Source organism: Lithobates pipiens, unplaced genomic scaffold (assembly GCF_037356315.1).
Source record: "Lithobates pipiens isolate NorthernLeopardFrog02 unplaced genomic scaffold, aLitPip1_a1.2 Scaffold_19, whole genome shotgun sequence".
Taxonomy (NCBI): Eukaryota; Metazoa; Chordata; class Amphibia; order Anura; family Ranidae; genus Lithobates; species Lithobates pipiens.
Window position 1 is genome coordinate 591,785,415 of NW_027507764.1, and position 18,463 is coordinate 591,803,877.

The window sequence follows — 18,463 nt, forward strand, 5'->3', positions numbered from 1 at the left end:
TCACTCTTTGTAGTATCGCTGCAGAACCGCTCAGCAGTCACAATGCTGCACAGTGGAAATGCACTATACTATGCTTTCTATATGTGCAAGTATTTTATACGTGTATTACACACTATATACTGCACACCAAATAGTACATCTATACCAGTCCTTAAAAGGACCTTTGTGGACCTAGTAGCTAGTGATTTGCAGACTGTCCCTCAGTCCCTACACTGATAAAAGACTGCTGCAGAAACCAGCAGTAATCTGCAGCACAGCCCTGCACCAGTACCCTATATATTGTACATCTATACCAGTCCTTAAAAGGACCTTTGTGGACCTAGTAGCTAGTGATTTGCAGACTGTCCCTCAGTCCCTACACTGATAAAAGACAGCTGCAGAAATGAGCAGTAATCTGCAGCACAGCAATGCACCTGCACCCTATATATTTTACACCTATACCAGTCCTTAAAAGGACCTTTGTGGACCTAATAGTAATAGCTAGTGATTAAACTGACTGTCCCTGCTGCACACAGCGTCCTGTCTCTACACTGACAAAAGACAGCTGCAATCACCAGCACAGCAGTGCACTGAACCCTATATACTGTACTACACCTATACCAGTCCTTAAAAGGACTTTTGTGGACCTAATAGCTAGTGATTTGTGTCACTACAGTCTGTCCCTGCTCCACACAGCAACCTCTCCCTACACTGACATAAGACAGAATGTAAAATGGCTGCCGGATCAGGTCTATTTATAAGGTAGAAAAATGAACAAAAGAGCTGCGCCAAATAATATATAAAAAAACAAATCAAATTATGAAGAAGAGTCCATGAACACTGTATGTTATCCAAAAAAGGAAAACGATCGCACCACAGTGATTCCACACTTCCTTATCGCTATAGTGTCCCACCACCGACAAAACAGTGCGCTTACCAGATGGTAAAAGCACAAGGAGCGTTTAAAGTACCAAGCCACAGGCAGCTCCTCGCTTCCACCGAACACTTTATCCTTGATCCCTCAGGAACGAACGATCCATACACTGTAGCCGCTCCACAATCTCATAAGTGACCCAGGTACATGTTCGTAATATAAAAAGAAAAGAAGCCTCCCATAGTGTAAAAAACTTCAATGCTTGTTTAATTAGTAGAAATACACTTACATAAAAGCGAACGTTTTTTGCATGTAAAATCAAACCGGCCGGAAAAAAAACGAGAGCCTGTCCTCCTCTCGTAACACGTGGTGACGTCACAGCATGCCCTCCCATACGCGTTTCGTCATACGTGACATTTTCAATGGGGAATGGGCCCGCCGTAACGCACCACCATTAAATAGAGCCAAACCTCGTTCTGAGACTTAGAGGTCTGGCAAATAAAACATCTTAGTTGTGGGCAAGACGTCTAAATCTCCCAATAGAATGTAAGGGCAAAAAATTTATGAATAAAAAGAACATGATCCTCCGGATGTCGCTCCCCAAACATGTTCTACGAATTAGAGCCCCTAAAGAAATGTATATAGTTGTAAAACAAAAAAAATTATAAAAAAAGTAATTATATAAGTATTAACCACTTTCAGACCGGACCAATTTGCTGGTCAAAGACCAGACCACTTTTTGCGATTCGGCACTGCGTCGCTTTAACTGACAATTGCGCGGTCGTGCGACGTGGCTCCCAAACAAAATTGACGTCCTTTTTTTCCCCACAAATAGAGCTTTCTTTTGGTGGTATTTGATCACCCCTGCGGTTTTTATTTTTTACGCTATAAACAAAAATAGAGCGACAATTTTGAAAAAAACGCATTATTTTTTACTTTTTGTTATAATAAATATCCCCCAAAAATATATAAAAAAACATTTTTTTCCCTCAATTTAGGCCGATACGTATTCTTCTACATATTTTTGGTAAAAAAAATCGCAATAAACGATTATTGATTGGTTTGCGCAAAAGTTATAGCGTTTACAAAATAGGGATAGTTTTATAGCATTTTTATTAATAATTTTTTATTATTTTTTTTTTTACTAGTAATGGCGGCGATCTGCGATTTTTATTGTGACTGCGACATTGTGGGGGACACATCGGACATTTTTGACACATTTTTGGGACCATTGTCATTTATACAGTAATCACTGCTATATAAATGCAGTGATTCCTGTGTAAATGACACTGGCAGTGAAAGGGTTAACCAGTGGGTGGCAGTGTAGGGGTTAAGTGTTCCTAGGGGAGTGTTACTAACTGTGGGGGGGTTGGGCTTTCATTTAGTGTACACTGATCTCTGCTCCAATCACATGGAGCAGAGATCAGCGTCACTAGTTGCTAGGCAGAATGAGAAAATGTTGTTTATACAGCATTTCCTCCATTCCGCCGCTCCGTGAGACGATCGCGGGGATGCCTGCGGCGATCGAGTCCGCGGGTCCCGCGACCGCGACCGGACCGTACATGTACGCCAATATGCCTGCCCGTGCCATGCTGTCGACGTACATCGTCGTGCGCTGGACGGGAAGTGGTTAAATACCAGAATTATATAGGTAATGCATCCTATACAGAACTATGAGGATACATTACCAAAAATTTACCTCATATCCCTATGTGTCTACAAAATATAAAAGAAGAAAAAAAATACGAAAAAAAGGTTTCTTAAAGCTATACTATCCCTAAATAGATAGAATATACAAAAAATACAAAAAATATATATCTATATAATATTTCTGTATTCTTCATGTGTATATAAATAATATACAGAACATAAAAAATCATCCACATAAACAGACCCCCTAATCAAAGGGAGGGGGGGTGGGCTTAGATATGTAGACCGAAATCGCATGAATGTGCTATACTAACCTTATACACACATATTCTAATTACCCCTCTTATAAATAAATAAAAATAGTGATGGCCAATAGCCAAAATAGTGACACCCCATAATTACTACTTTACTTTTATAGCAACGGAAACAAAAAAGATCCCCAAAAAAAGACCCCAAAAAAAGGGAGACTATTTTTATATAGAAAAAATATAAAAATAAAAAAATATAAAAATAAAAATAAGGATAACCCCAAAGATTTTAAAAGTTGGGCCTCTACTAAAAGAAAAAAGAAAAAAAAGCCAACCTCCATGTCTCAGAAAGAGTTTACAAAATGCAAGGCTCATGAACATTTAAATCAATTAAATCCTTAGAATAAATAAAAAATGATTTACTTTAACCAGTAAATAAATAAAACTTTGTACCTAGGAATTATCTATAAATGCGTTCACATCTGTATCTATATTGAGTCCGTAAGGGACATAAGATTTCAACCGATGGATCCAGGACATTTCAGATTTAGAAATTTCTCTAACCAATGAGCTTCCTCGCCAGTGTGGCTTGAACTTGTCTATACACCGAGTGATTGGGGAACCCTATAAGAATATTTGTGATGTGCTCATTCAACCTTATTTGTAAGGGCCGTTTGGTCCGTCCCACATACTGCAGCCCACATGGGCACTGAAGCATGTAAACGACACCCTTTGTGGAAGAAGGGCAGGGCAGGGCTTGATAGCGTGTTCCTTTCGTGTTACCGTAGAAGTAAACACGGTAGTACGTCTCTGAGTGCATATATTGAGAGAACAAACCTTACATTTTCCACACCTATAGTATCCTGTTAATTGGTCGAAAAAACCCTTCCAAATCTTGGGCGGATCAATCGCGTTGGGAGCCAGTTGGTGTCTCAAAGAAGGGACACCCCTAAAACTAACTCTAGGCCTGGCCGGTAAAATGTTCCCCAACACAGTATCCCCCGTAACAATGTGCCAATATTTCTCCACCAGATGTTTTACACTCCTATGTTGTAAGGAATAAGTGGTGACAAAAGGAACATTCTCTTGAAAATCAACATTATTTCTCGGGCCTCTTTCACTCAATAAATCAGCTCTATCAAGATTGAGGACACCCTCCAAAGTAGAGGCCAGAAATTCCCGTTCATATCCTTTTTCTAGAAATCTGGACGTAAGGACACCTGCCTGAGTGCAGAATTCCCCTGGGTCAGAGCAGTTACGCCTCCGGCGCATATATTGGCCCTTGGGGACTGCTCTGAGCCAGGGGGCATGATGACAGCTCTCTGTGGGGATAAAAGAATTCCTGTCCGTCTCCTTGAAGTAGGTAGACGTCACAAAAATCTCATCCTCCCGAGATGTTTAGGTCAAGAAAATTAATTCTGTCCTGACTCATCTCATAGTTTAGGTGAATACCCCTCTGATTATTGTTGAGGGATTGCAAAAAGCCAGAAAGGTCACACAAATTACCCTCCCAGAGGAGGAGGATGTCATCTATGTATCTTGCCCACAGGACCAACTGTGGGATCTCCTGGGCATAGACGACATCCTCCTCCCACCTGGCCATAAATAAATTGGCCAGGCTTGGGGCAAATTTGACCCCCATAGCAACTCCCCTAATCTGTCTATAGAATTGTTGGTTAAACCAAAAATAGTTATGGGAAGCTGCAAATCTAAGTAAAGTCATAAGAAAGCCTATTTGTTCCTCACAGAGATTAGAATCCCGAACCAAAAATCCATGAATAGCTTCCATACCCAATTCATGTGGGATAATCGTGTACAGGGAGATAACATCTGCTGTTACCATCCAGATACCCTTTTTAGCAGAGATCCCAGCCAAGATACTAATCACATGCCTGGAATCCTTAATAAAAGAGGGCATCTTACCCACAAGGGGTTGTAAATAGAAATCAATATATCTGCCCACCCGGGACGTGAGGGAATCAATTCCACTCACTATTGGACGTCCCGGGGGGCAGATAGGATCTTTATGTACTTTGGGCAAGTAGTACAACACAGGAGTGCGTGGGGCTTTAGGAATCAAATATAACCTTTCCTTAGCATTAAGAATCCCAGCTGTATATCCCTTCAACGCTATTTTCTCCAATTCTTTAACATATTGGATCTTCGGATCAGAAGGTAGAACGATATAGGTGTCATGATTGCTGACGATTCTCTTCATTTTGGTCATATAAGCTTCTCTGTCTAGCACAACAATAGCACCCCCTTTGTCAGCGGGCCTGGTCTCTCCTCTCACAAAGGGACTCCAACCCATCCTGTAGTGTTTTATTCATTCTAACCTTTTTACTTTCTAGAAGATCCAAATCTTTCAAAACTAGATCTCTGAACACTCGCAAGGAAGGTGCGAGTGTTCCAGGAGGGTTAAACAGGGAAGCATTCGCAAGCCCTGAGTGAACAACCTCAGTGGACCTGTTGTCATCCCCATTGGTATTTCCATTTCTCAAAATTGATCCTGAGTTATTGGTCATATACCTTTTTATACTAAGTTTCCTAACAAATCTATGCACATCCATGAAGGTATGAAATTTGTTCAACCCCCTCGGGGGTGCAAATTTTAAACCCTTATCTAAAATCTGTCTTTCCGAATCAGACAAGAGCTTAGAACTTAAATTAAAAATTCCCTTACCCGCTACACCCTTGGTCTTTTTTGTTGTTCAGGACCGCCTCCCCCCTCGGGTTCCTCTCCTCTTTCGCCTAATCTTTTGGTGCCTTATAAGGTAGGGGGAATGTCCAATTGTCCATGTGCTAAAATGTCTCAATTGGCTGTCCTGTACCCCATGATGGATGTGTCATCATGGGTCAAAGTTCTTTCACACTGTAAGCAGATATGTCCGCCGGGCGAACAGCAGCAATAGTCCGCTGGTTTCACGAACACTCAAAATTCACTGCGAAGCGACCGCCGGGCAAACAGTTCGGCCATCCCTACTGCTAAACGCCTAAAGCCACGTCAAGCACGTTGGGCCCTGTTCTTTTCCCGATTTGTTTTCCACATTACTTACCAGCCAGGTTCGAAGAATGTCAAACCAGATGCACTGTCTCGTATGTTTGACCCCAAGGAACCACCAGAAAATAACTTCTTACTTTTACAGGGCAACCTTTTCAACCGAATGAAGCAGGCTTCGACAGATGTTCCTAGCCCTCCAGGGGTCACGCTGACACTCCAGGAAGGATTGCTGTTTAACGGAAGCAAGGTATTTGTGCCTGAATGTCTACGTATAACCATTTTGGGTCTGTGTCATGATCATCCCCTAGCAGGTCATTTTGGGGTGCACAAAACGCTTGATCTCCTGAAACGCACATTCTGGTGGGCAGACCTGGAAGAAACCTGTAAGAGATACTTGAATTCCTGTGCAATCTGCAACCGGAGCAAGGGTACAAAGAACCGAGCCTGGGGTCTACTTCGGCCACTGCCAGTCCCTGACAGACCATGGAGAATTATAGCCATGGATTTCATTGTGGAACTTCACCCATCGGAAGGATGCACAGCCATCTTCGTGGTAGTGGACCGATTGTCCAAAATGGCCCATTTCTTGCCTCTGAAAAGTACTCCCTCGGCCATGGAGACAGCTAAAGTGTTTATCAGAGAGATTGTTAGGCTTCATGGAGTCCCTAGGCACAAGCAGCAAGCAAGAGGGATTTTGACAAGAAAAGAAAGGGTGAACTGATTCTCCACCTGGGAGACCAGGTATGGCTGTCTACTATGAATCTCAGGTTGGCACGTCCCTGAAAGAAACTGGCACCTAAATTTGTGTGACCATTCCCAGTCAAGAAGAAACTTAATGAGGTTGCTTATGAATTATCTTTACCTGATTCACTTAAGATACATCCTGTCTTCCATGTTTCTCTCTTGAAACCCACAGTCCCTGACTCTTTTCCAGATAGAGTATCTAAGCCACCAGAACCTGTGACCATCAATGGCGAAGAGGAGTACGAGGTAGAGGCCATCATAGACTGTAGGAAAAGAAGGAATCGGGTACAGTACCTAGTTAAGTGGAAAGGTTATGGCCCAGAGGATAACTCTTGGGAGGCTGAACAGGATGTGCATGCCAGAGACTTAGTTAATGCCTTTTTTCGCAGTCATCCACAGAAGAGAGACCTGTTGGGCACCCGGAGGTTGCCCGTAAGAGGGGGGCAATGTCATGGATCTGCCACCTAGGGTTTAAAATAGTGCAGACTAATTTCAGTGATTGGCAACAGGCTGCCTTATTTAAACACCTCAGCACCACTGAGTCTTTGCTGTCTGATCTGCAGCTCATACCTGTTCCAGTGACTTCTGTGATCCGATCTGTTTCCTGTGTTTGACCCGGCTTGTTTGATTACGATTGATCTCTGTTATCCTGACCCTGGCCTGCCTTGTAACCACGCTCAGCTCTACACTGTTTGATATCCTGTTGCCGAACTTTGTCTGTATCCTGACCATTCTCTGCCTGTCGTCTATATCTACATCTGATTATCTGTTACCAAACCCGGCTTGTCTGACTACGTATTCAGTGTCTCCCCAGCTTACCAGCCTGCTTCCTGTTTTCTGCTGCACCAGCTGAACTGACAAGACCAAAGATGAACCAGGCACCCATACACCGCCAGGCTCTTGCGGCCACTGTTGCAACACCGGTGGCCCTTGAGCCGGGGTTTGTACGAGACAGCCTTCCCATTGCACGTCAGGCTCATCCGGCAGGTACGTAACACTAACACACTAAAATATACTGCGTTAAACATGCGCTAACGCATTGCATTAAACTGCATTAAACATGCACCAATGCACTGAAATATACTGCGTTAAATGTGCAGCAATGCACTGGAATATAGTGCATTATACGTGCACTAACGCATGGAAATATACTGCATTAAACGTGCACTGAAATGTACTGTGTTAAACACGCTTGCAATATACGGATTGCAATATACTGCATTAAACGTGCACAAATGCACTGCAATATACTGCATTAAATGTGCACTGACGCACAGCAATATACTGCATTAAACGCTCACCAATGCACTGCCATATACTGCGGTAAACGTGGCCTAATGCACATCCATGGGAACAAACTTTGCTCCCTCTAACCCAAACCTGACCATGGGTCACTTGGGAGTCACAAAACATATGGGCCAATAATCCCTTCATGTCCAATATCATCTTTTTACGGTCGTTACATGACGTAAACTTCATCTGGGATAGGGACACCAATGACATAGAGAAGTTCATCTCCCACTGCAACAACAACAACAATATGAGCTTAGACTTCGCTTCAGTACAAGACCACACACACCTAGCATTCCTGGACCTAGACCTATACCACGAAAATGGCCACATCTATTCCAAGAATTACAGCAAACCAACCGCAGGAAATTCCTTCTTACACTACAACAGCTGCCACCATCCTCGCTGGATCAATATTATTCCTAAGAGCCAATTTTTCAGTCTCAGACACAACTGAAAAAAAACTATCCGACTACCAGATTCAGAGTGAAACCATCAAACAAAAATTCCTAGAAAAGGGGTACCATCCCCCACTCATCGAAAAAGCATATACCACATATATAAACCCAGAAACTCCAGCTGACCGAAATGAAAATGCATCAAAAGTAATCCGCTTCATCACTCAGTTCCACAACCACAACAAACTCAGAAACATGGAACACATAGTAAAGAAGCACTGGCCCATACTACTGCAAGATCCTCACCTGAAAGATAGCATACCAACAAAACCAAAATTCTCCTACAGAAAAGTCCTCAACATTTATTATTATTATTATACAGGATTTATATAGCGCCGACAATTTACGCAGCACTTTACAACATTAGGGCAGGCAATAAAATTACAATAGAATTAGATACAGGAGAAATCAGAGAGCCCTGCTCCTTAGAGCTTACAATCTAGGAGGGAGGGTCAAGTCATACGAAAGGGTAATAACCAAAGAGAAACATTTTCAGGGATCACCTAAAAGTAGATAGATTTGTAGATAGTCTGACAGACTGGGGTAGGGTATTCCAGAGGATGGGAGAGGCGCGGGAGAAGTCCTGGAGGCGAATATGGGAGGAGGTGATAAGGGAGCCGGAGAGCAGGAGGTCTTGGGAGGAACGAAAATGGCTTTGTAATGTATTGTTAGTATTTTGAATTTAATTTGTTGGGCGAGTGGCAGTCAATGGAGGGATTGGCAGAGAGGGGTATCAGACATCCGAGCAGTTTGTAAGGTGGATAATTCTGGCAGCAGCATTCATGATGGCCTGAAGGTGGCATAGTCTATTTAAAGGTAAGCCAATGAGGAGGGAGTTGCAATAGTCGAGGCGACAGATGACCAGGGAGTGAATCAGGAGCTTTGTGGTTTCATTGGTTAGGAAGGGACATAGGTTGCAAAGATTGAGGTGGTAAGCTTTGGAAAGGGATTGGATGTGGGGCCAAAAGGAGAATTCAGAGTCCAGGATAACACCTGACACCCTGACATGTGGGGACAGGTTGATAGATGTGCCATTGCTCTTGACAGAGAATTCAGGGGAAGAGGCATGGGGGGAGGGGAATATTATGAGCTCAGTTTTAGTTTTACTTGGTGACCCTGCCCCCTCCGATGCAAGGGAACTTCCCTATGGCTATCCCCGTGCATCAGAGGGGGGGCCCGCCCCCCCACCCTCCGTTATATAAGAGCTGTCACCTGAACAAAAGCGTCACACAGCGGGAGACTCCCATTGAGGCGGATCATCCGGAGGACAAAGCGGGGAAGAAGAAGCAAGAGGAAGAAGCGGGGAAGAACAAGATGGAGGAAGAAGAAGAACACAGAAGGAAGACCAGAAGAAGATAGAAGAAGAAGAAGAAGTGGGGAAAGAAGTAGACATTAATAAAGGAATTGTGAAAAAACATCTATTGTCTTTTTTAACCTTTTTGACACTTTTTGTGAAATGGTAGGGGTACATTTGTACCCCATTACCAATTCACACAAGCTGGGCCGAAATCTGTGGGTCTGCTTGTTAAAGGGGGCTTCCAGATTCCGATAAGCCCCTCCGCCCGCAGACCCCCCACAACCACCGGGTTGTGGGGATGAGGCCCTTCTCCCCATCAACATGGGGACAAAGTGCTTGGGGGGTTACCTCCAAGCACCCTCCCAATGTTGAGGGCATGTGGCCTGGTACGGTTCAGGGGGTGGGGTACTCTCTCATCCCTCTCTTTTCCTGTGGCCTGCCAGGTTGTGTGCTTGGATAAGGATCTGGTATGGATTTTTGGGCGGACCCCCACGCCATTTTTAAAAAAATGTTGGCGCAGGGTTCACCTGAAAATCCATACTAGACCTGAAGGGCCTGGTATGGATTTTGAGGGGACCCCCACGCCATTTTTGTTTTTTAAATTGAATTGTCACGGGGTTCCCCTTAATATCCATACCAGACCTGAAGGGCCTGGCATGGAATTTGGGGGGACCCCCACCCATTTTTTTTTTCATTTTGGTTCGGGGTTCCCCTGTGGGGAAATTCCATGCTGTTTTTATCAATGAACTTTTATGTGTATTACCAGGACCGACAATTCATTGTAGTCACAAGTAGTTGTAAATTACTTTTTTTCCTTTAGGAATGTAATTTTTCTCTCAGACTGTTCTAAACACTATTTACACGATTACACTTTTATTGCTTCACTTTAAGCATTATTAAAATCACTGCTCCTGAAAAAACTGACTTTTTTAAAACTTTTTTTTTTTGCATTGATACTTGTCCCCTGGGGCAGGACCCGGGTCCCCAAACACTTTTTATGACAATACCATGCTTATTAACCTTTAAAATTAGCACTTTTGATGACTCCCATAGACTTTTAAAGGGTATTCCGCAGCTTTTGAATTTACCGCAAACACCCCAAATTGGTCGCTATTCAGTGAACAGGCGAACTGTCAGTGTTTGAGTCTAACTCATGTTAGACCTGAACATAAAGCCCATCCCTAAAAGAGAGTAGATTGATTGCCCACTTCTCTCTATTTCAGCTGACAGAGCGCACATGAATATATGTATAAGATATTTATGTATCTGCTGAAGTAAAGCAAGGACCAGCAGCACACAGTGGCGGAATTATAGGGGTCGCTAAGATCGCCATGTCGACCGGGCCCCTTGCTGCAGGGGGCCCTTGAGGGCCCCCTGTACTCTTCCATAGGAGGGGAGGCTGAGAGGAGCTCCCCGATCATCAGCCGAACTGAAATCGGCCTTCTATATTCCTCCATACAGCCGCTGAATGCTTGCAGGAGGGAGAGGACAAGAATCAAGTATGGAGCGGCTGCATGGAGGAATATAGAAAGATTATTTCCTCTATATGCAGCCCCCGCCGATCCTCCTATACAACTTATTTTACTGCCCCCCCCCCCCAGTTCACCCTGTGCTCCCTGCCTCCCCTCAGTGCTCTCCTCCTCCACCACACTCTCCAGCCCCCCCTCACAGTTCTCTCCACCCCTGTTCTTTCTGCCCCCCCCCCCCCTCTCCAGCTCTCCCCATCTTTCTCTAGCCACCATCCCAGTGCTCTCCACTTCCCCCTGTTCTTCCCCCCCAGTGCTCTTCACTCCCCCCAATGCTCCCCCCTGTTCTTCCCCCTGCTCTCCACTTCCCCTAGTGCTCTCCTTGCCCTGTTCTCCCCCCCAGTGCTGTGCTCTCCCCCCGTTCTTCCCCCCATCCCCCCCAGTGCTCTCCCCCTTTGTTCTCCCCCAGTGCTCTTCACACCCCCTAGTGCTCTCCCCTCTGCCCCCCCAGTGCTCTCCACTCCCCGTGCTCTCCCTCTGTTCTTCCCCTGCAGTGCTCTCGCCCCCGTTCTTCCCCCCCAGTGCTCTCCACTCCCCCCAGTGCCCCCCCCCCAGTGCTCTCCCCTTTGTTCTCCCCCAGTGCTCTTCACACCCCCTAGTGCTCTCCCCCTCTGCCCCCCCAGTGCTCTCCACTTCCCCCAGTGCTCTCCCCCCCGTTCTCCCCCCCCAGTGCTCTCCACTTCCACCAGTGCTCTCCCCCCATTCTTCCCCCGTGCTCTTCACTCCCCCCAGTGTTCTCCCCCCTGTTCTCCTCCCAGGGTTCTCCCCTCCCAGTGCTCTCCACTCCCCCCAGTGCTCCCCCCTGTTCCTCTCCCCCAGTGCTCTCCCCCGTTCCCCCCCCCAGTACTCTGCTCTCCCCCCTGTTCTCCCCCCCAGTGCTCTCCCCCCTGTTCTTCCCCCTAGTGCTCTTCACTCCCCCCAGTGCTCTTACCCCCCCAGTGCTCTCCACTCCCACCAGTGCTCTCCCTCCGTTCTTCCCCCCAGTGCTCTTCACTACCCCCAGTGCTCTCCCCCCATTCTCCCCCCCCCCCAGTGCTCTCCCCCCTGTTCTCCCCCCCAGTGCTCTCCACTCCCCCTCTTCACTCCCCCCAGTTCTCTCCCCCCCCTGTTTTACTCCCCCTGTTCTTGCTTCCCCCAGTGCTCTCCCCCCTTGTTCTTGCCCCCAGTGCTCTTCCCTCCCCCCAGTGCTCCCCCTCGTTCTTTTCCCCAAAGTGCTCTCCCTCCCCTGTTCTTTCTCTCCCCCCCCAGTGCTCTCCAGCTCTCCCCATCACTCTCCAGCCCCCACCCCAGTGCTCTCCAGCTCCCCATTCTCCCCACCCCTGTTCTTTCTGGCCCCCTGGTGCTCCCAAGCTCCACCCATCGCTCTCCAGCCCCCCCAGTGCTCTCTACCCCCCCCCTGCTCTCCACCCCTGTTCTTTTTGGCTGCTCCAGCACTCTCCACTCCCGTGCTTTTCCCCCTGTTCTTTCTGGGCCCCACTGGTGCTCTCAAGCTCCCCCCATTGCTCTCCACTCCCCCCTACTCTTTGTACCCCCCCAGTGCTCTCCAGCCCTGTGCTCTCCACCCCTGTTTTTCCACCCCCCCCCAGTGCTCTTCGCCCCCTCAGTGCTCTCAGCCTACCGTGCTCTCCACCCCTGTTCTTTTTGGCCCCCCAGTGCTCTCAAGTTCCCCCCAGCGCTCTACGCTCCCCACCCCTGTGATCTCCACTCCCCCTGCTCTTTGCCCCCACCCATGTGTTCTCCAACCCGCCAGTGCTCCCCCTTCTCTCCAGCTCCCACCCAGTGCTCTCCACTTCCCCAGGACCAGAGAACAGGCTGACTGGGGCCAGAAAATGGGGACAGCTGAAGGTGCAGGTGGCCAGGGACCACTTCATCTCACAGCAGACAGATCCTCTGGAATGAGCACCGTCCCCATCCAAAACGGGAACAGACCCTGCCTGCTGCTGCCCGTCATGGATATCCTGCTGGCATGCAAGGTACCATACCGAGCATCAACAACACACCTTCCCACAGACAGGGAATACAGACTGGGACATGGGGCACAGGAGGGGCTGCAATGATGGGCACAGTGAGGCTGCATTCATGGCACAGTAAAACTGCATTTGTGGGCACAGTGAGACTGCATTCACAGGTAGAGTAAAGTTGCATTTGGTGGGCACCCACCGCCCACCCCCCCCCCCCAAGAGGGATTGCTGCACAAACAAAAGTAAATTTATTGATAAAATTTACATCACATCAAAATGTAACATGTCGGTTGCAAATGAAAATGTTCCTTTTCTGGACACTTTATGATCTGTTCAGGAAGGGAGGATTGTTAGCGATATTTATCGCAAACCCACAGACTGCAATCAACTACTACACTATTCTAGTTTTCACCCTCCAGGTGTATTTAAATCCATTCCAAGAAGTCAGTTAAAAAGAGTTGCTAGGATCACTGATGAATCTAGCTTAAGACCCCTTTCACACTGGGGCGTTTTTCGGGCATTTTTCAGACGCTTTAGCGTTTAAAAAAGCAAATGTAAAGCGCCTCAAAGAAGCCGCAACTGCTATCCCAATGTAAAAGCCCGAGTGCTTTCACACTGAGGCGCTGCGCTGGCAGGGCCTCAAAAAAAGTCCTGCAAGCAGCTTCTTTGCAGCGCTTTTGGAGCGGTGAATACAACGCTCCTAAAGCGCCCCCTTCCCATTGAAATCAATGGGAAGCGACTGAAAAATGCCTGAAAAGTGCCTGAAAAGCGCTATTGGCAGCACCGTTTTGTGGGCGCTTTTAACCCTTTATTTGGCCACTAGCAGGGGTTAAAAGCGCCCCAATAACACTCGAAAAACGCTGGTAAAGTGCTGCTAGTTTAAGCGGCGATTTACGAGCGTTTTTCGGGCGCTGACATTGTGAAAGGGCTTTTAAAGCACTCGGGCTTTCACATTGGGACTGCAGATGGGGCTTCTTTCAAGCGCTTTACAGGCGATTTTTTTTAACGCTAAAGTGCCTAAAAAACGCCTGAAAAACGCCCCAGTGTGAAAGGGGTCTTAAGGAGCACAGACTGAGTGAGATGGAGGCGAGACTACGACAGCGGGGTCATCCTGGTAATACAGTACATTTTGAACGTACTAATTTAGAAACAAAAAAAGAAAAAAATTCCTGTCCCAGGCTCCCCTCCATCTCTCAGTTTCATCCCTTCTCTAATAATATTATTAAAAAACACTGGTCCATATTAAGCAAAAATTATCCTTCTGTCCCTGAGTTTCGTCTCTCCCCTTTACCTTCATACCGTAAGGGTAGGACCATATACAATCGATTGGTCAGATCTGATCAGTATAGGGCACCCACTTCACGGGTTACTTTTTTGGGACCTCCTAATTATGGCTCATTTCCTTGTTTGTCAGGTATTCAATGTTCTAGCATGATTAAGGGGAAGTCCTTTAACCACTTGCTTACTGGGCACTTAAACCCCCCTCAGTCCCAGACCAATTTTCAGCTTTCAGCGCTGATGCACTTTGAGTGACAATTGCGCGGGCATACAACACTGTACCCAAATGAAATTTTTATCATTTTTTTCCCACAAATAGAGCTTTCTTTTGGTGGTATTTAGTTACAGCTCGGAGTTTTATTTTTTGCTAAACAAACAAAAAAAGATGCAAAAAAAAAAAAAAAAAAAATCATGTTTTAATAGTTTGTTATAAAATTTTGCAAACGGGTCATTTTTCTCCTTCATTGAAGTGCGCTGATTAGGCGGCACTGATAGGCTGCATTGGTGGGCACTGATGGGCTGCATTGGTGGGCACTGATGGGCTGCATTGGTGGGCACTGATAGGCTGCACTGGTGGGCACTGATAGGCATAGTTAAGGCGGCACTAATAGGCACAGATAAGGCGGCACCGATGGGCACAGATAAGGCGGCACTGATGGGCAAAGATGGGCACAGATAAGATGGCACGGATGGGTGGCACGGATAGGTGGCACGGATGGGTGGCACGGATGGGCACTGATAGGTACCACAGATAGATGGGACTGATGGGCACTGATAGGTGGCACTGATAGGTGGCTCTGATAGGTGGCACTGCTGGGCACTGATGGGCGGCACTGCTGGGCACTGATGGGCGGCACTGCTGGGCACTGATGGGCGGCACTGGGGTGCAGCACCTGAGGCAGATTTTGGGTGGCACTGTGGGTGGCACTGCTGGGTGGCACTGTGGGTGGCACTGTGGGCACTGCTGGGTGGCACTGTGGGCACTGCTGGGTGGCACTGTGGGCACTATGGGCACTGCTGGGTGGCACTGACAGGGGGGCACTTACTTTATTTCAGGATGGCACTGCGGGTGGCAGGTGGGCACTGGCAGGGGGCAGGTGTCCTTTTAAATTTCTGGCCGTGATCGGGACTGATGTCCCGAACACGGCCGCCGGCGATCGGCTTTTTTTTTTTCTCCTCGCGCTGTCAGCGCGAGGAGGAATACTAGCCGATTACCGGCTCCGTTTTATCACATGATCAGCTGTCATTGGCTGACAGCTGATCACGTGATAAGGGGTCGGGATCGACCCCTTACACGGATCGGTGATCAGGCGAGTCTCACGGACTCGCCGATCACAGAGCGCGCCGCGCGCGCCCCTCAGGGGGCGCGCAGGCCGCTCGTAACCGGGACTACGTCAATAGACGTAGTCCCGAAAATGTGGGTCCGCGCTATTGCCGTCATTTTGCAATAGCGCGGATCCCAAGTGGTTAATCATCCGACTCAAGGTTACAATATCCCTATAAAAGATCATTTCACATGTCAATCTACATATGTCATATACACCATCAAATGTCCGTGTGGTGTGATCTACGTAGGTGAAACCACACAAAAAGTCAAAGACAGAATAGCTAGACATAAATATTCTGTTAGGGATAAAAAATTCACCCCTCCTAGCATAAATCCTCTACCACTAAAATTCTTCTCCTAGTACACATCCCCCCGCCCCCTTCAAATCCCCACTTCCCAGCAAATTCCTCCCAAATCTCCTCTTTGAGCACAAACCCTCTTCCCGTCATCCCCTCTCCCTACACAAATCCCCCTAAATCACCACTATTAGTATCCCAGACTACCTAACCCCACTACTCGTCCATCCATCCCATTGACCCCTGTTAACTCCAGGTCCACCCCATCCACCACACTACCTCCCTGTACACCGCCTACCACCCCTGCACACCTCACTGCCCCTCTGCACACCACACTCCATCCCTGTACACCCCACTGCCCCCTTGTACACCCCACTGCTCCATGCACACCATACTACTGCCCTGTACACCCCACTACTTCCCTATACATCACCCTGCCCCTCTGTACACCCCACTGCCCCCTGCACACCACACTACTTCCTTGTATACCCCCTATACACCCCACTGCTCCTGCACACTATACTACTTTGCTGTACACCCCACTGCCCCCCCTGCACACCACACTACTTCCCAGTACACCCCACTGTCCCCCTGCACACAACACTACTTCCCTGTACACCCCATGCACACCACAGTACTTGGCAGTACACCCCACTGCCCCCGTGCACACCACACTACTTCCTTGTATACCCCACTGCCCCTCTGTACACCCCACTGCCCCTGCACACCACACTACTTCCTTGTACACCCCACTGCCCCCCTGCACACCACACTACTTTCCTGAACACCCCACTGCCTCCTCAGTTTACCCCACTATCACCTCTGTATTCCACTACCCCCCTGTGCATCCCATGACCCCTCTGTACACCCCACTATCCTACTTCCCCTCTGTCAAAACAAAAAAATACAAAAAGAGAAGAATGAGAAACAGACTGACTGTAGAACGTATATGAGAAATCTGTATAAAAAGAAATCTATTATAACATGTCATTTAGTAATGATTTGCAGTGATATCATTTTTAGATGTAATTAATAAACAAGGAATAAGGCTTCAATCACACGGCTGTTTTGCCACTTTGTGTACATTTACCTGCAATCACTGCAAGCGGCGGCCACTGACAGCCTGTCATTGCATTGTACGGGATAAGCAGCTGCAGCTATCCGCTCACAATGGGCAAACCCAGCAGCATGTATTACTAAATTTCCTATGTGAATGGAGGCTAATGCCGCGTACACACGGTCGGGATTGCCAACAGGATTAACCTCCGTCTGCATTTCCAATGGAAAAATTTAGAACATGTTCTCTGTCTAAGTCCGATGGGGCATACACATGGTCGGAATATCCGACCAAAAGCTCCCATCGGACTTTTTCTGCCGGAAATTCAGACCAAGTGTACGCGGCATAAGAAAGCTGAATTGTTGGACACGAACATCAAAAAACAATCTTCCCACCAACAATGTGACTAATAAAGACTCTCCCATAATTTCCCCCTACAAGCCGCCCCTGGTTATAACAATATGTAGTCATACCTTTTCCCCGAGCAGCAGCCATGGTCTCTGTGTCGTGTCTGTTATCTGTTACCAGTCCTGACTCCTCTCTTATATACTCTTCACCTTCTTTCACTTTCTGTTTGTTCCGACATCTGTCAGCAGAACATTTGTAATTTATTCTTCTTACAGAACACTAAACTTGTACTTCCCTACAATCACTATCTGCAGTGGCGGTTGGTGCTTTGTACTTTGGGTGGGGGGGGGGGGGCGGCAAAATGTGTGTAGTAAGTCATTTGTGAGTTTTTGAACAACAGTTTCTGTGTATTGTTGAGGGCAAAATCCAGACTGAAAGGGATAAAGAAGGCTATTCTTTATGAAGTGGTCACTCAGTTGGTTGTAGACCAGGAGTTCAAGGAGTTTAGAGGAAAAGGGGAGACAGGAGATAGGATGTAGATTGTTAAGACTGGTAGGACCAAGGACGGCTTTTTAGGTATGGAGGTGACCAGTGCATGTCTTACAGAGTATGGGGAAGATGCCAGAAGAGAGGGAGAGTTTGAAGATGTAGGTTAGAGAGTGTAGGATAGTAAGAGGGTGACTGTAGTATTTGAGATGGAATAGGGTCCAGGGGGGCAAGTGGTTAGGTGGGCATTAGAAAGGAGTTTAGCAACTTTGTCTATAGTAGCAGATTTGTATGAGGGGAGTGTAAATATTGTACCTGTTGACATGGGGCATTGAGTGGAGGAGATACTTATAGAGTAAAGATTTCATCACAAATTATATCGACCTTATTTTTTGAAGGGATTAGCAATCTCCTGGGCAGTGAGTGATTTAGTGGGGGGGGGGGGGGGGGGGTGAGGCATTGGAGGACGAAGTAGAGAGTTGAAGGTAGAGAGCTGTCACGGTCCCTATCATGTCTTTTAGATAGCCAGGCGTGGTCACACCCCAAGTGGCTCTAGGTGCTGTTTGTTCTTGCTCCTGTTTCTCTGCCTCTGAGCCACACCTCAGTTCTATTCTGCCTGCTTTCTAGCCATGCCTAGTTTTGC

At 47.1% G+C, this 18,463-nt stretch overlaps 1 protein-coding gene across 2 annotated transcripts in view; it reads right to left on the minus strand.

Annotated features, from left to right (window-relative positions):
• Window positions 1-17,625, minus strand: part of LOC143997778 (uncharacterized) — a 101,135-nt gene extending 83,510 nt beyond the window's left edge. For both annotated transcript variants that reach the window (XM_077493568.1, XM_077493569.1), the window contains exon 1: window positions 17,460-17,625. In XM_077493568.1, the coding sequence (XP_077349694.1) occupies window positions 17,460-17,481 (22 nt within the window). In that variant the 5' untranslated portion in view covers window positions 17,482-17,625. The remainder of the gene's footprint in view (window positions 1-17,459) is intronic.
• Between the last annotated feature and the right edge of the window lie 838 nt (window positions 17,626-18,463).